General features: G+C 46.2%; 1 protein-coding gene across 1 annotated transcript in view; it reads right to left on the reverse strand.

Moving 5' to 3' along the window:
• The window catches only part of LOC135189376 (solute carrier family 12 member 7-like), a 78,042-nt gene that overhangs the window by 33,806 nt on the left and 21,574 nt on the right, over positions 1-22,662 (reverse strand). The window contains exons 2-12 of the mRNA XM_064169675.1: positions 21,981-22,075; positions 21,014-21,136; positions 18,786-18,932; positions 16,629-16,683; positions 13,829-13,959; positions 12,620-12,861; positions 11,220-11,431; positions 7,796-7,963; positions 5,986-6,084; positions 3,618-3,675; positions 348-522 (exon numbers count right to left, since the gene is read on the reverse strand). Coding sequence (XP_064025745.1) covers positions 348-522; positions 3,618-3,675; positions 5,986-6,084; positions 7,796-7,963; positions 11,220-11,431; positions 12,620-12,861; positions 13,829-13,959; positions 16,629-16,683; positions 18,786-18,932; positions 21,014-21,136; positions 21,981-22,075 — 1,505 coding nt within the window. The remainder of the gene's footprint in view (positions 1-347; positions 523-3,617; positions 3,676-5,985; positions 6,085-7,795; positions 7,964-11,219; positions 11,432-12,619; positions 12,862-13,828; positions 13,960-16,628; positions 16,684-18,785; positions 18,933-21,013; positions 21,137-21,980; positions 22,076-22,662) is intronic.

Raw genomic sequence — 22,662 nt, forward strand, 5'->3', positions numbered from 1 at the left:
ACCTGGGCACACTGCTGGCTCATCTTCAGCTACTCTCTACCAGCACCCTCTGCCTGGCTGCTCTCAGCCACTCTGTCCCCAGCCTGTAGCACTGCTTGGGGTTGTTGTGACCAAAGTGTAGAACCCTGCACTTAGCCTTGTTAAATCTCATCCCACTGCCCTATTACAAGGCAACAGTTGTAGCATTAAAAGGTCACAATGGCTTGGTCTATTAATACACACAGTTAAACTTGAGCTCCAAATCTTTTCCTCACAGTTCTACAGGAACAGCAGAAACATCTTTTGTCCAAGTCTAAGGCACATTTGACATAGTCTAAAGGAAAAAAAAGGAAGAATAAAAGTCTCACTTGGATAAATGGTACAATGCCATCTCTTGCAATGGCCTGCAGCAGACGGGGGGCACCAGTGAGGCTCTGCAGACCAGCACCACACGTGGAAAAGAACGAACCAATCACAATAACCCATGGAGAAGGCCAGGCCAGTGTACCAACCACTAGATTTCCATCAACTGCTTCTCCAAACCTGAGAGAACAGGAGGAAAAAACAGGGGAGGGGAGGAAATTAGGCATTAAAATAACTTCTACTATGGCTTCAAGCACTTTTCAGCAATAAACACCACATCACAATATGTCCTAGAGGATTTCCCAAGCAACATATTACAGAACTAACAGCAACAGCTAAGTTTCTACATGTGCATGTTTTAGATCCTCATGACTACTGACTATTGCAGAAGCCTGTGCTGCAAGTAAGACGTGGCACTTGGTGCCATGGTCTAGCCTTGAGCTCTGTGGTAAAGGGTTGGACTTGATCTGTGAGGTCTCTTCCAACCCTGATGATACTGTGATAGATACACCCTGCAGCATAAGCAAGAGATTTGCTAAACAAAGCATTGGCCTTTCCTTTATAATAGAGTGATGCTGACATGAGGACAATAAAGAAACTACTAAACCAAACCATCTCAAGTTATCCATATGTGCCTGCTTATTGCTGCAGTTTTTAAGTGAATATGGCAAACAAGCAAGTGGAAGGCTACAAAGAGAAATTAAATGGTTTATGTCTCCTCAGACAGGGTCAAGAAAAATAGCAATTGGGTTCCTAAAAGCAGCCAGTGTTCAGATTCTTGCATAAGCCCAGGCTTGGAAGTATGGTCACACGTTGCTTTCAGCAGAAAAAGAAACAGCCATACTCTTGAAAACACAAAACACAATAATCTGCTTCTATGTTTGTACTTATACAGCTGCACATTCGCTCTTCATTACAATCTTAATGCCTGTGTTTTAATTAAACACAGAGTAAAAACAATGTGAGAAGCTGAACGACAAACACTGAAAGGTCGACAACCTACTTTTTTTTCCCCCACGGCAGATAAGGCAATCCTGAGAATTACCCCCCAGAAAAAGTGCCTTTTAAACTAGATCAGAATCTGTGCATTTCACTGGTAGCACTGAATTTCAGCTAAACAAGAACTGGCAGCAGTACAGATGCAAGAACATGGATTCCATATTCTTGCCACGATGCATCATGTGCTAACGACATCCAACTGCACTCATGGCTTGCAAAACTATATACCATATCACACCTCTCCCCACCAGTAAACATCAAATATCTTGCTTCCAAAAAATTGAATTTAGTAGATACTGCATTAATTAATAATTAAGAATTCATTATTTCTGAAGCATCAGTTTGATTTGGTTTGTATATTTTTTACTTGGAAGAAATCAGAGACTTTCACTCGTGCACTGATTATGTTAGAAGTAAAATCAATCCCTTGCTGCCTCTTTTATTAGCTTTGGTTAGGGTCTAGCTTTCAACTTAGGGTTTTCCTCCTAGACTAAAGACTGTGTATTTAAATAAGCTGTCTCAGCAGCATTTCCATAGCCACCTAAACAATAGCTCAACGCCACTGCTTCATCATCAAAAGCAAATTTGGGCCTTAGTAGAAAAGAGAACGAGGCACCATCAAGGAAACAAACTTAGAACTTGCCAGTAGATTCATCTTAGCCATCTCAACTCTTCCTAGGAGAGAAATGTTATCAAAATCTGGAGATTTAGGTGCATGTCTATCTCCATTATGCTTATTAACTTTGTGCTTCACACTGTGTGTGCTAGTTTGAAGCAGGGTAGAATGTTTTGGTGAGAAGAACTAGATCATAGGCTGTGAAAGGAAAACAGTGGTGATGTCTACTCCCCTCAGAGTCTTGCTGAAGAAGAAAGGAAAACATTAGATAACACTCTCACCATTTTTGTTGCACTCTCTGGCTGGGCTCTGGCTGAGCTGCATCTCCCTAACCTCACCTTCCACTCACCTTTGCTTCTTAACCTTTTGGCTGAACCTCCATTCTTCCTGGGGACTGGGGTAAGGTTGAGAGGGGCAGGGGGAAGGTGCAGGGGTGGTTGAGAGCCCCTCCTGGGGACTCAGGTTTCTGGGAAGGGAGTTGTGTTTATGTATTACTTTTTACCTTGTATATTTCTGTATATAATTGTATATACTGTAAATATCTGCTTGTATATTGTGCCAGCTGTAAATAAATAGCTTCATTTATATTCCCAGAGCCAGCTGAGGCTAGTTGGGTATTTCTAAAGTGGGAGGGGGGGGGGCGGGGAACACCCAAACCATCACATATCTTTATTTGGCGCCCAACGTGGGGCCAAACCATCACACTGTGCCTCAAATATCCTCAGGCAATTACACAGGAAAAGAGACACACAACTGCTGATCTGTAACTGATCATTTCAAAGCAAGAAAAAAGAGGTACATGCAGTGGAATCTCTATGCCTGATGGTGCACTGCACTCCTTCAGAAGCTCTTCCTTGTCATGTGGCTCAGAAATACTTTCCTGTCCCTGTACCTCAGAAGCATGATACTTTTTCCAGTAGTAATATTACACTTGGTCCTCACCCATCAGCCTCACAGACACCAGCACTGGTTTTCCTTCAAGAACCTTTGATTTTGCAGCCATCTCAGGTTAACTGATAAGACTTTCTCTCTAGTTTTAACAGAACACATGGAACATTTCCCCAGAGAGTCACTATGAAGTGTGCCTCGGTTCTAGTTTAAGTTTCCCAGAGTTAATAGAATCAGTAACAATTTCTAGGATGCCTTTCTCTCTTCCCCCACCCCCAACTTTTTCAAAGAAAAGGAATTAGGTGTAGAAAGAGGTAGCACACACCTAAACAGTCTTACTTCAATTTGGAAGCAAAAAGAAAAGAACTTTAACAATAAAAGGTGTTTGAGGTAGAGGAGTTGCAAAGAGATACAGGGAAGGGAAAACAAGGTACAACATATATACAACTAGATTGATGGCAATGGGTTTGTCCACCTGGTAAAACAAAGAGCAGCAGGAACAGGAGGGTGATGCTAACAGGCAGGGAGGCAAGGCAAGAGAGAACAAAACAGAAAGTTCCTCTGTTTTTATAGTGGGCTAGACAAGAAGTGGGAATGGGCTGAACACTACATCTGAAGGCCCCGGAGGACCCACACCCAGGGAGGAGTCAGAAGGACCTGGGGTCAGGGTGAAGACCACTGCCCTCAGGAGGTTAACCCTTTACAAAGTGCTATTAACAGAACCCACAATCACACATACTTCCTGTGAAAGTAGAAACTGAGCACGACTTACTTATCTCTTAGTATCACACCTTCTATACAGGCACCGAACAGCACTATGCAGGAGAGGTCTGTTATGGAGAGTGAAGGAAGCGTGGGCTATAAAGAATCACACAGCAAGATGAAGCACATCATTTTTCATCCAGGGATGAAATCAAAGTGCCCATGATAACGAAACGCAGTGGGGTTTGGTGGTTTGGTTGTTTTGGGGGTTTTTTTTCTTTCCTCTTTTTAAAATTCTTCCATGCTACAACTTCAGTTTGTCTCTACAACTGCATTTGATGTACAGTTGGTTTGTGAAATACCCAGGGTAAGCAGGCCATGCATCATGCAACAGAACAGGTAAGTTGTCATACACATAAACATTTGTGTCTTCTAGGTATTGAAGGACTATCAGTTCCCATTATCATTTTGCTTTAACTTTTCACTGGTTATGCCCAAGGCTAAGAGCGAAGCAATCTGCCAACTGAAGCACAATGCTAGAAAACCCCCAACTCTACATTGCTTAACTAAACTCATCAATTATAGCTTGGGATTTGAAGCACTATGATATTCTATATAGAGAATACACATATTCTCCATATATAGTGTACATATAGAGAGAGATAACACATATATTCTTCATATATAGTGCACACATATAGATAACATCTATTCTCTGCAGAGAGCATATATATAGAGAGAACACATATATTCTCTATATAGAGCATAGAGAGAGACCACATATTCTCTATATAGAGCATACATATAGAGAGAATACATGTGTTCTCTATATAGAGCATATATATATAGAGAGAACACATATATTCTCTATATAGAGTGTAGAGAGAACACATATTCTCTATATAGAGCATATATAGAATACATACATTCTCTATACAAAGCATACATATAGAGAGAACACATATATTCTCTATATAGAGAATATATAGAGAGAGAACACATATATTCCCTATATAGAGCATATATAGAGAGAGGGAACACATTCTCTATATAGAGTGTAGAGAGAACACATATTCTCTATATAGAGCTTATATAGAATACATACATTCTCTATACAAAGCATACATATAGAGAGAACACATATATTCCCTATATAGAGCATATATATAGAGAGAACACATATTCTCTATATAGAGCATATATAGAGAGAGAACACATATTCTCTATATAGAGCATATATAGAGAGAGAACACATATTCTCTATATAGAGCATATATAGAGAACACAAATTCTCTATATAGAGCATATATAGAGAGAGAACACAAATTCTCTATATAGAGCGAGAACACAAATTCTCTATATAGAGCATATATAGAGAGAGAACACATATTCTCTATATAGAGAATATATATAGAGAGAACACATATATTCTCTATATAGAGCATATATAGAGAGAGAACACATATATTCCCTATATAGAGAATATATATAGAGAGAACACATATATTCTCTAAATAGAGCATATGTATAGAGAGAAAACACATATATTCCCTATATAGAGAACACATATATTCCCTATATAGAGAACACATATAGAGAGAACACATATATTCTCTAAATAGAGCATATATATAGAGAGAAAACACATATATTCCCTATATAGAGAACACATATATTCCCTATATAGAGAACACATATATTCCCTATATAGAGAACACATATAGAGAGAACACATATATTCTCTAAATAGAGCATATATAGAGAGAGAAAACACATATATTCCCTATATAGAGAACACATATATTCTCTATATAGAGCATATATAGAGGGAGAGAACACATATTCTCTACACAGAGCATATATATAGAGAGAAAATACATATATTCTCTATATAGAGCACATATATATAGAGAGAATACACATTCTCTATATAGAGCATATATAGAGAGAATACATATATTCTTTATACAGAGCATATATAGAGAGAATACATATATTCTCTATACAGAGCATGTATAGAGAGAATACATATATTCTCTATATAGAGCATATATAGAGAGAATACATGTATTCTCTATATAGACAACACACATATTCTCCATGTAGAGTATATATGTATTCTCTCCTTATATATATATACTCTATAGAAAACATATGTATTCTCTATATACTCCATATGGAGAATGTATATTCTCAGCATAGAGTATATAGCACTACACATTCTATAGAATACATATGCATTTATAAGTGGAAATAAAATTTGAGGTTTTAGTAACCTTCATCTAAACTCCAGTATTTCTTTTTGGCTCAGATTTCATTACTTTTCACTGCAATTAGATTTAATAACTCAGGCAACTCCAACAACGTTTCAGTGCAAAAACGACACTGTTGCACCTACAGAATGCAAACCAGGAAAAAGGTCACAGCACAAAGGATACAAATAAAAGATGTAGTTGAAATGGCCAAAATTGTTCCAGTAGGAATAGATTTCTGAGCATCCTTAAGATCTCCAGATCTGTTTGAACCTGCCATGATACCTTCAGAGAGAACAAGTTTATTTGTCATCAAAGCAGTTAATACCAGCTTCATCTAAGTAACTCATAGAACACACACAGTTAGCTTCAAGCCTGATTTAAAACACCATTACCAACAGGCTACAGAAGTGCATTACAATCCTGCACAAATCCTGAACACAACCCAGATATAAATTGGGAAGCTCACATTACCATCTGCTGTTGACTGATTAAATTCCAGATAATTTAGGAAAGAAAGAGGAACAAACCCAGGCAAACCATGGTTTTGAAATATACCTTCAGAATTAGACCAAGTGCAGGCTCCTGCATCTGGGTCGGGGCAATCCCAAGCACAAATCCAGGTTGGGCAGGGAGTGGCTGGAGAGCAGCCCTGAGGAGAGGGATTTGGGGGTGCTGCTGAACAAGAAGCTCAACATGAGCCAGCAGTGTGCAACTGCAGCCCAGAAAGCCAAGCAGAGACTGGGCTGTAGCAGGAGAAGCGTGGCCAGCAGGGCCAGGGAGGTGATTCTCCCCCTCTGCTCTGCTCTGCTGAGACCCCACCTGGAGTACTGCATCCAGCTCTGGAGCCCCTGGGACAAGAGGGATATGGAGATGCTGGAGTGTGTCCAGAGCAGGGCCAGGAGGATGCTCAAAGGGCTGCAGCAGCTCTGCTGTGAGGACAAACTGAAAGAGGCTGAGGGAGCTGGGGGTGTGCAGCCTGAAGAAGAGGAGGCTCAGGGCAGAGCTCATTGCTGTCTACAGCTACCTAAAGGCAGGTTGTGTTGAGGTGGAAACTCCTGTGCTGCAATAACCTAGCTTTAAAGGCAAGAAGAAACTTTGCATGGGGGACTACCCTGCAGCTACCTGAAGGGAGGCTGTAGCCAGGTGGGGTTGGTCTCTTCTGCCAGGCAACCAGCAACAGAACAGGGGGACACAGTTTCAAGTTGTGACAGGGTAGGTCTAGGCTGGATGTTAGGAGGAAGTTGTTGTCAGAGAGAGTGATTGGCATTGGAATGGGCTGCCCAGGGAGGTGGTGGAGGCACCATCCCTGAAGGTGTTCAAGAAAAGCCTGGATGAGGCACTTAGTGCCATGGTCTGGTTGACTGGCTAGGGCTGGGTGCTAGGTTGAGGGAGTTGTAGACAGCAATGAGGTCTGCCCTGAGCCTCCTCCGCTGCAGGCTGCACACCCCCAGCTCCCTCAGTCTCTCCTCACAGGGCTGTGCTCCAGGACCCTCAACAGCTTCATCACCCTTCTCTGGACACCTTCCAGCACCTCAACATCTCTCTTGAATTGAGGAGCCCAGAACTGGACACAGCACTCAAGGTGTGGCCTGAGCAGTGCTGAGTACAGAGGCAGAAGAACCTCCCTCATCCTACTGGTCACACTGCTCCTGATGCAGGCCAGGATACCATTGGCTCTCTTGGCCACCTGGGCACACTGCTGGCTCAGGTTAATATACAACTGCTCTCTCAGGCATGCATCTTGATTAGACATTTAGGAACACACAGAGCTTTAGTTCTCCCTCCATGAGCAGAAAACAGCACCTAAACAAGAAATCAGTTTAAGTCCTCTAACCTCCTAGAAGAACCAGCTAGGTCTCTCTAGCACCAGGTGGGTTTAGGTACATAAAGCTTGGACATACAGACTTACTATCATCAACAAACATTCACACACTACCCAAAAGATTTCACCTGCAAGCAAACATCCACGCTCAAGAGAAACAGTTGCATCTACCTGTCACAGATGGGAAATAAATCCCTACAAGCATTGTGAAGTAGGTCATGATGTCTGTGAAAACATAAGGTAGCCCACTCATTTTTGTCTCCTCTGATCCAGCAACTGATGGATGGTCTTTTTTCTCCACTATTGAGCCTTTTTCTGAATAGGCACTCCACAGGTTATCTGCAAGGGGAGGAAAAAGCCAAGAGTCAGTCTTAACTCTCCAGCTGAAGGTTTTAGGTAGTGACAATCTTTTGCAGCAGGTGGCTTGCCTTGCACAAAGGTCACCACGTTTCCACATCAAGAAATAGCAGGTCGAAAAGAAATGTTTAGAACCATAGAATCAACCACTGTCAGTCAAGCTCAAGCTTACATTAGGCATTGGAATGTGTGCTCACACTCAGAGAGCAGGTCAAGGCATCCACTCAATGTATTCTTAGCACTACAGGGCACTAGGAGTGCTGAAATGCACTGTTACACAGCAGTGCTGCTTCAAAGCAACAATCAGAGAACAGAACTGCAGCAAAGATTTCCTAAAGCAGAAAAACAATTAGTACTTAGCCTGAAACCTGCCAGAAGAGTGAAAGACCTGAGCCAACTGTGAGTTTATCACAGTATCACCAAGGTTGGAAGAGACCTCACAGATCATCAAGTCCAACCCTTTACCACAGAGCTCAAGGCCAGACCATGGCACCAAGTGCCACGTCCAGTCCTGCCTTGAACAGCTCCAGGGACGGCGACTCCACCACCTCCCCGGGCAGCCCATTCCAGTGTCCAATGGCTCTCTCAGGGAAGAACTTTCTCCTCACCTCCAGCCTAAATCTCCCCTGACCAAACCTTATCTTAAGGAGAAGTAGGAGTTAGGGGAAGCTTGATGGGGCTCTGGGCGACCTGGTCTAGTTGAGCATGTCCCTGCTGACTGCAGGGGGGATTGGATTAGGTGATCTTTGGAGGTGCCTTCCAAACCAGGCTACTCTATGATTGTATCAGAGCACTGATTCCACCCAGAGGAACATTCTTTGTATATGATACAATGCATTGCATGTTCAGATTGAACCTTATGACTCAGTGCAACTGCAGTCCCAAGCTGCCAGAAGAAACAGAAGGGGTTGGACTTGATGATCTGTGAGGTCTCTTCCAACCCTGATGATACTGTGAAAACCTGCACACACCCTGGAGGTGCTCAAGCAAAGACTGGATGAGGCATTTAGTGCCATGCTCTAGATGGCTGGATAGGGCTGGGTGCTAGGTTGGCTGCTGCACTCATAGGCTTGCTGAGATGGATACAAACAAGAACGCAGAACATAGATAACAGAAATGTTTTGTGTCTGTGCTAGTTTGAGCCTAGCTGGGATATTTTGGTGAGAATAATTAGATGATAGGCTGTGAAAATGGGATGAGATTGAACAAGGCCAAGTGCAGGGTTCTGCACTTTGGCCACAACAACCCCAAGCAGCACTACAGGCTGGGGACAGAGTGTCTGAGAGCAGACAGGCAGAGAGGGAGCTGGGGGTGCTGGTAGAGAGTAGCTGAAGATGAGGCAGCAGTGTGCCCAGGAGAGCATCTTGGCCTGGATCAGGAACAGTGTGGCCAGTAGGACAAGGAAGGTTATTCTGCCCCTGTGCTCAGCACTGGTCAGGCCACAGCTTGAGTGCTGTGTCCAGTTCTGGGCTCCTCAATTCAAGAGAGATGTTGAGGTGCTGGAAGGTGTCCAGAGAAGGGCGATGAAGCTGTTGAGGGGCCTGGAGCAGAACCCTGTGAGGAGAGGCTGAGGGTGTTTAGCCTGGAGAAGAGGAGGCTCAGGGCAGAGCTCACTGCTGTTTACAACTACCTGAAGGGAGGCTGTAGCCAGGTGGGGTTGGTCTCTTCTGCCAAGCAACCAGCAGCAGAACAAGGGGACTCAGTGTGAAGTTGTGCCAGGGGAGGTCTAGGCTGGGTTTTAGGAGGAAGTTGTTGGCAGAGAGAGTGATTGGTGTTGGAATGGGCTGCCCGGGGAGGTGGTGGAGTCTCTCTTGCTGGAGGTGTTGCAGCAAAGCCTGGCTGGGGCACTTAGTGCCATGGTCTGGTTGACTGGACAGGGCTGGGTGCTAGGTTGGACTGGATGATCTTGGAGGTCTCCTCCAACCTGGTTGATTCTATGATCTCCAGCCCAAAATCTAGACTGGAAGCTAGAAAGACTGCTTTCTCCAAACCCATCACAGACTTGATGCATCACATTGGACAAGCCACATGACTTCATTCCTCACTGCACCCCCTATAAACAGCTTCTCCTCAAGGAAGGTTTGAGAATGTAGGCACAAAGAGCTCATTGACGTAAGTGCATTTGGCATACAAAGAAGCAAAACGAGTTTCTAAAAGTCAGCTGTGAGAAACAGTTTCCTGTCTTCCCCCCTCCCCCCTTTTTTTGGATAGAACAATGGTTTTTGAAGGAGTGCTTCTACAACTGCAAGGATGCAAACCAAAGCATTAGATACTAAGATTCCAAAACATGATAGAAAGTATACAAGAGTTGCACCAAACAGATTAGAGCTAAAGAAGCAGTGGCAGATTAGACCACTACATTAGAGAACAGGCCAAAGGACTTGACCAGGCTGGATCAATGAGCCAACATTATTGGGATGAGCTTCAACAAGGCCAAATGCCAGGTCCTGCACTTGGGTCACGATCACCCCAAGCAGCACTACAGGCTTGGGGCAGTGTGGCTGGAGAGCTGCTGGCAGAAAGGGACCTGGGGGTTGTCACAGAGAGGAGCTGAGTATGAGCCAGCAGTGTGCCCAGGTGGCCAAGAAGGCCAATGGCATCCTGGCTGGGATTAAAAATGCTGTGTCCAGCAGGAGCAGGGAGGTGACTGTCCCCTTGGACTCAGCTCTGGTGAGGCCACACCTTGAGTGTTGTGTTCAGTTAGGGGCACTGCAATACCAGAGAGACGTGGAGGTGCTGGAGTGGGTCCAGAGGAGGGCAACAAAGCTGGGGGAGGGCCTGGAGAATAAATCTTATGAGGAGCAACTGAGTGAGCTGGGGATGGTTAGTGTGAGGAAGAGGAGGATGAGGGGAGACCTCATTGCTGTCTACAGCTACCTGAAGGGACATTGTGGAGAGGCTGCTGCTGGTCTCTTCTCACAGGTAGCTGGAGACAGAACAAGGGGGAATGGCCTCAAGCTGAGACTGGGGAGGTTTAGACTGGACATTAGGAAGAAGTTTTTCACTGAGAGAGTGGTCAGGGACTGGAAGGAGCTGCCCAGGGAGGTGGTGGAGTCACCCACCCTGGATGTGTTTAATGGTGGTTTGGATGTGGTGCTTAGGGCTATGGTTTAAGGTGAATCCTGTAGAGCAGGGTTCTAGGTTGGACTTGCTGATCCTGAGGGGCTTTGCCAGCCTGCCTGTGCCTGTGGTTCTGAAACACCCAAACATTCTGTAATCACCCTGCTTTCCAACTTACCAGCTAGAACTCCGCTCGTTATTCCTGGAATTCCTTGAATTTCTGTGACATTATTCAGATTGAAGTAATCATCACATGTAGCATTAAGCAAAGGGCTGTCACAGAACAGGCTCCAAAGCTTTGTAGTCTTTGTTTCATTATTGCTTTCAGTGAATTTGGCACACACATCAAAGCTGCGTTTGGACAAGGTGCGGTTTCCAAGGAGGCAGATGCTGCAAAGACAACAAACGAAACCATCCATGAGCCTTCAACACAGTGCTCTTCATTAAAACATTTTCTCTTCACTGGACTTCCTCAAGAAACAGCACAGTATCCCAGTATCACCAGGGTTGGAAGAGACCTCACAGATCATCAAGTCCAACCCTTTACCACAGAGCTCAAGGCCAGACCATGGCACCAAGTGCCACGTCCAGTCCTGCCTTGAACAGCTCCAGGGACGGCGACTCCACCACCTCCCCGGGCAGCCCATTCCAGTGTCCAATGACTCTCTCAGGGAAGAACTTTCTCCTCACCACCAGCCTAAATCTCCCCTCTGTCTACAGTCCTGGAGACCCAAAAACAAGGACATGGAACTGTTAGAATGAGTCTAGAGGAGGCCACAGAGATGCTCAGAGGTGTTCAAGGAAAGCCTGGATGAGGCACTTAGTGCCATGGTCTGGTTGACTGGCTAGGGCTGGGTGCTAGGTTGGACTGAATGATCTTGGAGGTCTCTTCCAACCTGCTTGATTCTATCATTCCATAGCATCATATCTCATGAGCAAGGAAAGATTCAGATAGCAATTCCTCATGACAAGAAGTTTGAGAGCTTTTCACAACTATGGTTCATAGCTATATTTTTTATTCAGTTTTACTTTGCTCTAAAGGTTTTTAGGTTGTTAATAAAAAAGCAGCTACTTTTACTATCAACAAGAAGCACCTTCCTGCTCTCTAGCTGTGGATAGAGCAGCAGCCAGTAACTAAGCAGTAACACACATCCTCCAGCATATGGTATCTCATGAACAAGGAAAGATTCAGACAGCAATTCCTCATGATAAAAAGTTTGAAAGCTTCTCACAACTATGATTCATGGCTATATTTTTTATTCAGTTTTACTTTGCTCTAAAAGTTTTTAGGTTGTTAATAGGCAGCTACATTTACTATCAGCAAAAGCACCTTCCTGCTCTCTAGCTGTGGATGGAGCAGCAGCCAGTAATGGCAAGCACCAACACACATCCTCCAGCATATGCTTTCTCGTGAACAAGGCAAGATTCAGATAGCAAATAAGCACATAAATGCCCTAACCACATCAAAGCTACCTTTGAAGTCACCATGCTTGTGTTTTAAGGTTCAAAACAAGAGCTGGTTGCATTAGCTATTCCCTCCCTCCCAGTGTTTGGGTTCAAATAATCCACTGTACTTACGGAAAGTCTGGTGGGTCAAAAGCAGTCTTAATCACTCCAGCATATATGGCAATGATGGAAAGAATCACACAGGCAAGGAAGACTAGTGCAAGTTTGTTGACATACTTGACTCCCACAAAAACTACTATGGCCATCAGAACGATGATACAGGTTCCATAAACTCTCATGTTGTTCAGCATAGCCTCTGTCTCTTCATCAACTTCTTCTGCTTTAAATATAGCAGCACTTGGAGAAATGTAGGTCTGCAAGAGATATGGCAAACTGTCACACATGTAATAACAAAGAGATTCTTAAGCAACACTTTACTTGAACTTCAAAAATCTAAAATGCTATTACAATCTCTGTTGCATTCCTTCCAAACCAGGACAGCCAATGATGCAGAGACTCAGAAAATAGAGGGGAGACACCTGGAGGTACAGGTAGAGAGTTGCTGAACATGAGCCAGCAGTATGCCCAGGTGGCCAGGAGAGCATCTTGGCCTGGATCAGGACAGTGTGGCCAGTAGGACAAGGGAGGTTATTCTGTCCCTGTACTCAGCACTGCTCGGGCCACACCTTGAGTGCTGTGTCCAGTTCTGGGCTCATCAATTCAAGAGAGATGTTGCAGTGCTGGAAGGTGTCCACAGGAGGGCGCCAAAGCTGGTGAGGGGCCTGGAGCACAGCCCTGTGAGGAGAGGCTGAGGGAGCTGGGGGTGTGCAGCCTGCAGAAGAGGAGGCTTAGGGCAGTGCTCATTGCTCTCTACAACTACCTGAAGGGAGGCTGTAGCCAGGTGGGGTTGGGCTCTTCTGCCAGGCAAGCAGCAACAGAAGAAGGGGACACAGTCTCAAGTTGTGCTGGGGGATGTATAGGCTGGATGTTAGGAGGAAGTTGTTGTCAGAGAGAGTGATTGGCATTGGAATGGGCTGCCCAGGGAGGTGGTGGAGTCACCGTGGCTGGAGGTGTTGAAACCAAGCCTGGATGAGGCACTTAGTGCCATGGTCTGGTTGACTGGACAGGGCTGGGTGCTAGGTTGGGCTGGCTGAGCTTGGAAGTCTCTTCCAACCTGCTTGATTCTATGATTCCAAATGCTGACATACTGGAAACATTAGTAACAAAACTTAAAAAATGTTAACAAATCACCAAATCAAAATGTATTTTAGCCCAAGGGCATTCCTGGATCTCTCAAAAACAACCCAAACACATTTAACATCAAGAGAAACTAGTACTTACCAATAGAATTTCAATGGTCCCAAGAATGTACATTGCTCCTGCAAAAGTGGTGCCCAAGTAGAAACAAAGTCCCACTGCTCCTCCAAACTCTGGCCCTAAAGATCTTGAAATCATGTAGTAAGAGCCTCCAGCTGTGAATTTAACAAAACCAAAGAGATTCCAGCTGTTCAGATTAAGGACAGCAGTAGAGAACAAAAACTTGCACCATTCAATCAGCAATCGAGGTAGCTACTGCATGCACCTCCATTGAAACATTCACACCTGAACTGCACTCAGTGCCAGCCAAGTGAACATCCCCAAGTGTACTTGCTGGGAACACACAATAGACACTAAGGGAAAAGATCTTCAAGCTGAATAATCTAAACCAATCTAAAAGTAAAATTAAGAAAAGGATATGCAGGCATAAACAGATGCAAATCAATCAATCTTCTGTGTGCAACCTGGGGTTAGAAACTATCATAGAATCAAGCAGGTTGGAAGAGACCTCCAAGATCATCCAGTCCAACCTATCACCCAGCCCTAGCCAATCAACTAGACCATGGCACTAAGTGCCTCATCCAGTCTTTTCTTGAAGACCCCCAGGGACGGTGCCTCAAATCAGAAAGTTCAAGAGCAATTGATTTGAGAGGGGGACAAAGTAGAATTTGTCTGATTAATATGCATTCTCTTTCCTTTCTGTGCATGAAACCATTACGACTTTCACTATGAACATCTTCTCTCAGGTGGCCAGCACCAGAACAAGAGGACACAGCCTCAAGCTGTGCCAGGGGAAATTTAGGCTGGAGGTGAGGAGAAAGTTCTTCCCTGAGAGAGTCATTGGACACTGGAATGGGCTGCCCGGGGAGATGGTGGAGTCGCCGTCCCTGGAGCTGTTCAAGGCAGGACTGGACGTGGCACTTGGTGCCATGGTCTGGCCTTGAGCTCTGTGGTAAAGGGTTGGACTTGATGATCTGTGAGGTCTCTTCCAACCTTGGTGATACTGGAGTACTGACCTTTCAGTACCATTTAAAAGGCCTTAGGAAAGGATTGGTTTTTCTTTCCTATTTATGTATTAATGACTCTGCCCCTGATTTTTTGAGAATCATAGAATCAACCAGGTTGGAAGAGACCTCCAAGAGCATCCAGTCCAACCTAGCTCCCAGCCCTAGCCAGTCAACCAGACCATGGCACTAAAGGACTCATCCAGCTTTTTCTTGAACACCTCCAGGGACCACAAAGGATAAGTGCGCACCAAAGCCTCACCAACTCAGCCCCCAAACAGCACACCCAAGCCTCACCAACTCAGCCCCCAAACAGCACACCCAAGCCTCACCAACTCAGCCCCCAAACAGCACACCCAAGCCTCACCAACTCAGCCCCCAAACAGCACACCCAAGCCTCACCAACTCAGCCCCCAAACAGCACACCCAAGCCTCACCAACTCAGCCCCCAAACAGCACACCCAAGCCTCACCAACTCAGCCCCCAAACAGCACACCCAAGCCTCACCAACTCAGCCCCCAAACAGCACACCCAAGCCTCACCAACTCAGCCCCCAAACAGCACACCCAAGGCTCACCAGCTCAGCCCCCAAACAGCACACCCAAGCCTCACCAACTCAGGCCCCCAAACAGCACACCCACGGCTCACCAACTCAGCCCTTCAGCTTCATAACCGAAGAGGAACAAGCTGATCTGTGTTTAAGAAAAGCCTGGATGGGGCACTGAGTGCCATGGTCTAGTTGACTGGATAGGGCTAGGTGATAGACTGGACTGGATGATCTTGGAGGTCTCTTCCAACCTGGTTGATTCTATGAAATGGAGTCCAGACAAATTCAGGTGGAAAACACACACACCCTAAAGCAGCTGTCTTATTTGTCAGCTTGTAACAAAACCAATCTGCTTTGCATGAACATCAATCTCCATTAGTCCAACTCTGAACACCTTTCATTCAAACAGAATCAGATGCAGTCAATGCCAAGAGGGCTACAGCTCACAATTCCCAAGTGGTCTGGTCAAAACATTGTATCTCACCTTCAAAATTCGTTTGTACACCAGTTAAAAGAAAATGTGCTCTTGACAAAAACATTACTTCTGATAGCTCAGTCTACCTCAGATGAGCCAGCAGTGTGCCCAGGTGGCCAAGAGAGCCAATGGCATCCGGGCCTGCATCAGGAACAGTGTGGCCAGCAGGACAAGGGAGGTTATTCTGCCCCTGTACTCAGCACTGCTCAGGCCACACCTTGAGTGCTGTGTCCAGTTCTGGGCTCCTCAATTCAAGAGAGATGTTGAGGTGCTGGAAGGTGTCCAGAGAAGGGCAACAAAGCTGGTGAGGGGCCTGGAGCACAAATCCTATGAGGAGAGGTTGAGGGAGCTGGGGTTGTTTAGCCTGGAGAAGAGGAGGCTCAGAGGTGATCTTATTACTGTCTACAACTACCTGAAGGGGCATTGTAGCCAGGTGGGGGGTGGCCTCTTCTCCCAGGCAACCAGCAATAGAACAAGGGGACACAGTCTCAAGTTGTGCCAGGGTAGGTATAGGCTGGATATTAGGAAGAAGTTCTTCACAGAGAGAGTGATTGGCATTGGAATGGGCTGCCCAGGGAGGTGGTGGAGGCACCGTCCCTGGGGGTCTTCAAGAAAAACCCGGATGAGGCACTTAGTGCCATGGTCTGGTTGACTGGATAGGGCTGGGTGCTAGGTTGGACTGGATGATCTTGGAGGTCTCTTCCAACCTGGTTGATTCTGCGATACAGTTAATTTTTATCCCAGCTTTACACTGTTATCATAAATGGTGAATGGCCAAAGGATGGAATCCTTTGTTACCTGGAACTACGCCGTTTGTGGCTATTGCACTCATGGAAATGGCAGTCAGCATGGTCTGTGGAGAGAGGAAAGAGAGGAGGCTTGAACCAACACAAGTCTTTCAGAAAGACAGAGGGATCAAATGGAAGCTGCATTCGTAAACTATTCCACCTGCCAACGAACTTGTTAGAGCATCATCCATCTCTGCTTAGAAATACCCATGGAAATCAAGCACTGAATTTTTCAGTAGAAGATTCAATCTGAGATGGTCTTTAAGACAAGCTGAGAAATACAGACTGCTGCATACACTGAAAACAACACACATTATAGCACTGAAACAACACTTGATTAGTTTGTCACAACAACATAAAGCTGAGGGAGCTGGGGTTGTTTAGCCTAGAGAAGAGAAGACTCAGGGCAGAGCTCATTGCTGTCTACAACTACCTGAAGGGAGGTTGTAGCCAGGTGGGGTTGGGCTCTTCTCCCAAGCAACCACCAACAGAACAAAGGGACACAGTCTCAAGTTGTGCCAGGGGAAGTATAGGCTGGATGTTAGGAGGAAGTTCTTCACAGAGTGATTGGCATTGGAATGGGCTGCCCAGGGAGGTGGTGGAGGCACCGTCCCTGGAGGTGTTCAAGAAAAGCCTGGATGAGGCACTTAGTGCCATGGTCTGGTTGATTGGATAGGGCTGGGTGCTAGGTTGGCCTGGATGATCCTGGAGGTCTCTTCCAACTTGGTTGATTCTATGATTCTCTCCTTGTTTTACATGGTTAAGTATTAATTCATGTACATCATCCTGTGGACTGATTTGGAGTCTATATTTCACTTGGTTCTGGAAAGCAGATCTCAATGTAAATAGTGAAGTGAAGCTGATTTAGTGAAACTCACATAATAAATACTCCAGACCAAAGCTTACAGCTCAAGAGCTCACAAATAGGCTAGAAGGATGTTTCCCATGCACCTCAGTTGTGCTGATACTTAAGCAATATGGGGATACAGAAACATAGAATGGTCTAGCTTGGAAGGGACCTCAAGGATCATCCAGTTCCAACTCCCTGACAGAGGCAGGGACACCTCTCACTACATCAGCTTGCTCAAGGTCTCATCCAACCTGGCCTTCAACACCTCCAGGGAGGTTGTGGAGCACAGAATCACCCAATGTGATCCACTGTGCCAGTGTCTCACCATCCTCACTGCAAACAGCCCTTCCTAACATCTATTTTGAATCTCCCTCTGCCACATTAAACCCATTCCTCCTTGTCCTGTCATTACAAGACCTTCTCAATAGTCCATCCCCAGCCTTCCTGCAGGTCCCCTTCAGATACTGGAAGGCCACTCTAACGTCTCCTCCAAGCCCCAACCCTCTCAGCCTGTCCTCATAGCAGAGCTGCTATTATACTTATCTGAGATGGAAGGCACATAAGGTCTCCTCGAATCCTTCTCTTCTCCAGACTGAAGAGCCTCTCTCTCTGCTACTCACATGAGCCAGCAGTGTGCCCAGGTGGCCAAGAGAGCCAGTGGCATCCTGGCCTGCATCAGGAATGGTGTGGCCAGCAGGAGCAGGGAGGTCATTCTGCCCCTGTACTCTGCACTGCTCAGACCACACCTTGAGTACTGTGTTCAGTTCCGGGCCCCCCAGTTTAGGAGGGACATTGAGATGCTTGAGCGTGTCCAGAGAAGGGCAACGAGGCTGGGGAGAGGCCTTGAGCACAGCCCTACGAGGAGAGGCTGAGGGAGCTGGGATTGGTTAGCCTGGAGAAGAGGAGGCTCAGGGCAGACCTTGTTGCTGTCTACAACTACCTGAGGGGAGGTTGTGGCCAGGAGGAGGTTGCTCTCTTCTCTCAGGTGGCCAGCACCAGAACAAGAGGACACAGCCTCAGGCTGTGCCAGGGGAGATTTAGGCTGGAGGTGAGGAGAAAGTTCTTCCCTGAGAGAGTCATTGGACACTGGAATGGGCTGCCCGGGGAGGTGGTGGAGTCGCCGTCCCTGGAGCTGTTCAAGGCAGGACTGGACGTGGCACTTGGTGCCATGGTCTGGCCTTGAGCTCTGTGGTAAAGGGTTGGACTTGATGATCTGTGAGGTCTCTTCCAACCCTGGTGACACTGGGATACTCCTACTGGAAGGCTGCAGTACTGCTGCAGCAGAGATGTGCCAAGAGCAAAGCAAGGTGAACTCACACAAGCACAGCACATGAAGACGATGAGGAAGGACTCGAGCACTCCAGCTGTCCCCACGATCCACGTCAAGCGCAGGAAAAGGATGACTCCCAGGATGTTCTGCAAGCAGGGCAAGTACACACCAATACAAGTGCCCATGCGTGGAACCTGGAAAGGAAGTCACAACATAAACTCCTCTGTGCTGAACTTAAGCCCATAAGCACTTCCTTACACAAATGCCTGTTACAAATACTCCCTGAGCAGATGCCAAACGAAGCAGAAGGATAGCCTGAGCGTGCCCAGCTTGCCAAATATTCATTCAGAAGGACTCTTGAAAGACAGACAAGTATTGGTGAGAGCAAACTCTTGGATCCACAGGAGTACAGATTAAACATTAACAGGGGTAGGATGCCATTTCATCTGTTGACTGTAAAGCTTCACAAACGTCCCTCTGAACTATCAGTTACAGATCACTATTGAAGGGAGGTTGTTGCCATAATAAAACTATCAAATCTAACCTGCAAAGAGTTGATCACAGGTTGTCTTGCTGCTTGGGCCATAAAGTGTGCAGCCCATTCTTTAAGAGGCCATATAGAATCAACCACGTTGGAAAAGGCCTCCAAGATCATCCAAGCCAACCTAGCACCCAGCCCTAGACAATCAACCAGACCATGGCACTAAGTGCCTCAGCCAGGCTTTGCTTCAGCACCTCCAGGGATGGTGACTCCACCACCTCCCTGGGCAGCCCATTCCAATGCCAATCACTCTCTCTGTGAAGAACTTCTTCTTAACATCCAACCCATACTTCCCCGGGTCACCACCACCATCACTTTGGAAATCACCCAGACTAGACTTAGCCAGCTCTGGAAATTGAATGAAGTTTATATTCACAGCTTAGCTCAATATACAAGCAGACAGTCACAGTATATACAGGAATATACAAGGTAAAAGGTAATACAGAAACACAACAGCCCTCCCAAAACATTCTAGCTAGCTTCAAACTAGCACACACATGGCACAGAAATTGTGTTTTCAGGCCAGCATACGGTGCTCAGACAAGGTTAAGCCAAGTGAGGACACTGTGTCCATTTGGCTGATGGGTTCCAAAGGGACTAACACTGTGCTGCAAGAAACAGCAGCTGGATGGAAGACAGGGGTCAGAATAAGGGAAAGTGAAGTTGATCAGTGTTGGGGTACACCCTCACAAAGAAAGAATAAGCACAAGACAAAAAAAAACCACCAAAACCAAACACCCCACACATGAACAATTGCAGGATACAAAAAACCCTAAGACAGACTTGAATTTCTCACCCTTGGCCATTGTCCTCTCACCAACTTCCTGCATTAGTCAAGTCCCAACACAAACAGTTCTACCATAAATCTCCCTCTCAGTTGAATGAGCTCCAGTTCTAACCTTACTGTTGTGATGGTTTGGGTGTTACCCACCCCCCAACACTTAAGAAAATCACCCAGACCAGACTCAGGCACTGGGAAGTCAATGAATGAAACTATGTTTACAGCTTATTACTGTCCACAACTACCTGAAGGGGCATTGTAGCCAGGTGGGGGGTGGCCTCTTCTCCCAGGTAACCAGCAATAGAACAAGGGGACACAGTCTCAAGTTGTGCCAGGGGAAGTATAGGCTGGATATTAGGAAGAAGTTCTTCACAGAGAGAGTGATTGGCATTGGAATGGGCTGCCCAGGGAGGTGGTGGAGGCACCGTCCCTGGAGATGTTCAAGAAAAGGCTGGATGAGGCACTTAGTGCCATGGTCTGGTTGATTGGATAGGGCTGGGTGCTAGGTTGGACTGGATGATCTTGGAGGTCTCTTCCAACCTGGTAGATTCTATGATATTGTAGATCTGGAAGGGTGATAGGTTTCATCTCAAGTTCCCCTTAAATGTCAAACCAATTAAAGTGTATTAATCAAGCAGTAAAAGAAGAAAAGGGGGGAAAATAATCAAGGAAATCATACTGCATCCTCACTAAAGGTGGACAAAAAGGTGGCAAGGCTCACACAAGGACTGAAAGAAAGAAGCAGCCAGGTGCACTACTGCTCTTACAGCAGCACCTTGCTGAAACAAGGCTAACAAGAACACTGAAAACTCATCTGACCACAAAGTAATCTCAAGTACAGCATTACTATGCTTGCTCCTGTCTCTAGGCATCCACAGATTTCCTTGTTAGGTTGAAAAATGCTTCTTTTTCTGGCCAGCACTGTCTCAAGAACTCATGAGAAGTTTAGATACCTTCACTTCCTTTCGTTTGCTGTCTTCGTCCGCTTCATGTTCCACCACACCTTGAGTCAGGTTAGTGTAGTTGGCTAGTTTATTGAGGAGAGAGGACACCATGGGATTGCTATCCATTTCTTCCTGTTGGGTTTAAGAAAACAGCTTTTATTAACCTTTGGAAAGGCACAAGTTTATCATATGCACACACACACACTCAACAGGTCAGTCCTGATTCACCAGTCCAAAAATCAGCAGGACAAAACACCAGACAGCTTCCAACCAACAGGAGTTCTACATCTCCTCTAGAAAGCACATGGCCACACCTTGAGTGCTGTGTCCAGCTCTGGGCTCCTCAATTCAAGAGAGATGTTGAGGTGCTGGAAGGTGTCCAGAGAAGGGCAACAAAGCTGGTGAGGGGCCTGGAGCACAAACCCTGTGAGGAGAGGCTGAGGGAGCTGGGGGTGTGCAGCCTGCAGAAATGGAGGCTCAGGGCAGAGCTCATTGCTGCCTACAAGTACCTGAAGGGAGGCTGTAGCCAGGTGGGGTTGGGCTCTTCTGCCAGGCAAGCAGCAACAGAACAAGGGGACACAGTCTCAAGCTGTGCCAGGGGAGGTCTAGGCTGGATGTTAGGAGGAAGTTGTTGTCAGAGAGAGTGATTGGCATTGGAATGGGCTGCCCAGGGAGGTGGTGGAGTCACCATCCCTGGAGGTGTTGAAGCAAAGCCTGGCTGAGGCACTTAGTGCCATGGTCTGGTTGATTGGCTAGGGCTGGGTGCCAGGTTGGACTGGCTGAGCTTGGAGGTCTCTTCCAGCCTGGTCAATTCATGTTCAGGTGGGTATCAATCAGCACCCCCAGATCCCTTTCTGTTTGGCTGCTCTCCAGCCACTCCAACCCCAGCCTGTATCTCTGCATGGGGTTGTTGTGGCCAAAGTGCAATTTCACTTCAGTCCAAGGTTGGAAAGTGTTTTGGGGCCATGTAACTTACCTCAAAGAGAGCCATATTCTTCCCTTCATACATGTTCCCTCTGTCCACCTCCGCACTGTTGATGAAGGGACTACTTTCCCTGGCGACTCCATCTCCTAGTGGAAAAAGTGCAGCCATTAGAAACCAAAGGTCAAACCCCACAAGGTGCACTGTAAGAGAAGCAGTCAGGAAATGCTGGTTTAAGAACTGGTTCTAGCTAATTCTGGAGGGGGCTGCCAAACATGGTGTCTGGCACAGGCACACAGACCCAGTGTCCCTGTTTAAGGAAGTTAAGCTTACTCTAACAGTCTCACCCCCATACAGTGCTCTGCCCCCTCACCATTACTTATTAGTCTTTCATACAGATATTGATTTCACAGTATCCCAGTATCATCAGGGTTGGAAGAGACCTCACAGATCATCGAGTCCAACCCTTTACCACAGAGCTCAAGGCCAGACCATGGCACCAAGTGCCACGTCCAGTCCTGCCTTGAACAGCTCCAGGGACGGCGACTCCACCACCTCTTCCCTGACCCATTTTGCCAGTTCTTGATTATAGAGCTTCACATGAACCTCCTGGGCACTTGTTCTGGCAGGGCATAAACCCTACCAGGCTGATTCAACCTTTGCTCTCCTCCTCCTCTGGCAGATCTGGGAAGCTGAGACAGATGAGCAAAGCCTTGAGGGCTAAGGGCTTAGCACC

The sequence above is a fragment of the Pogoniulus pusillus genome, chromosome 32, assembly GCF_015220805.1.
Source record: "Pogoniulus pusillus isolate bPogPus1 chromosome 32, bPogPus1.pri, whole genome shotgun sequence".
NCBI lineage: Eukaryota > Metazoa > Chordata > Aves > Piciformes > Lybiidae > Pogoniulus > Pogoniulus pusillus.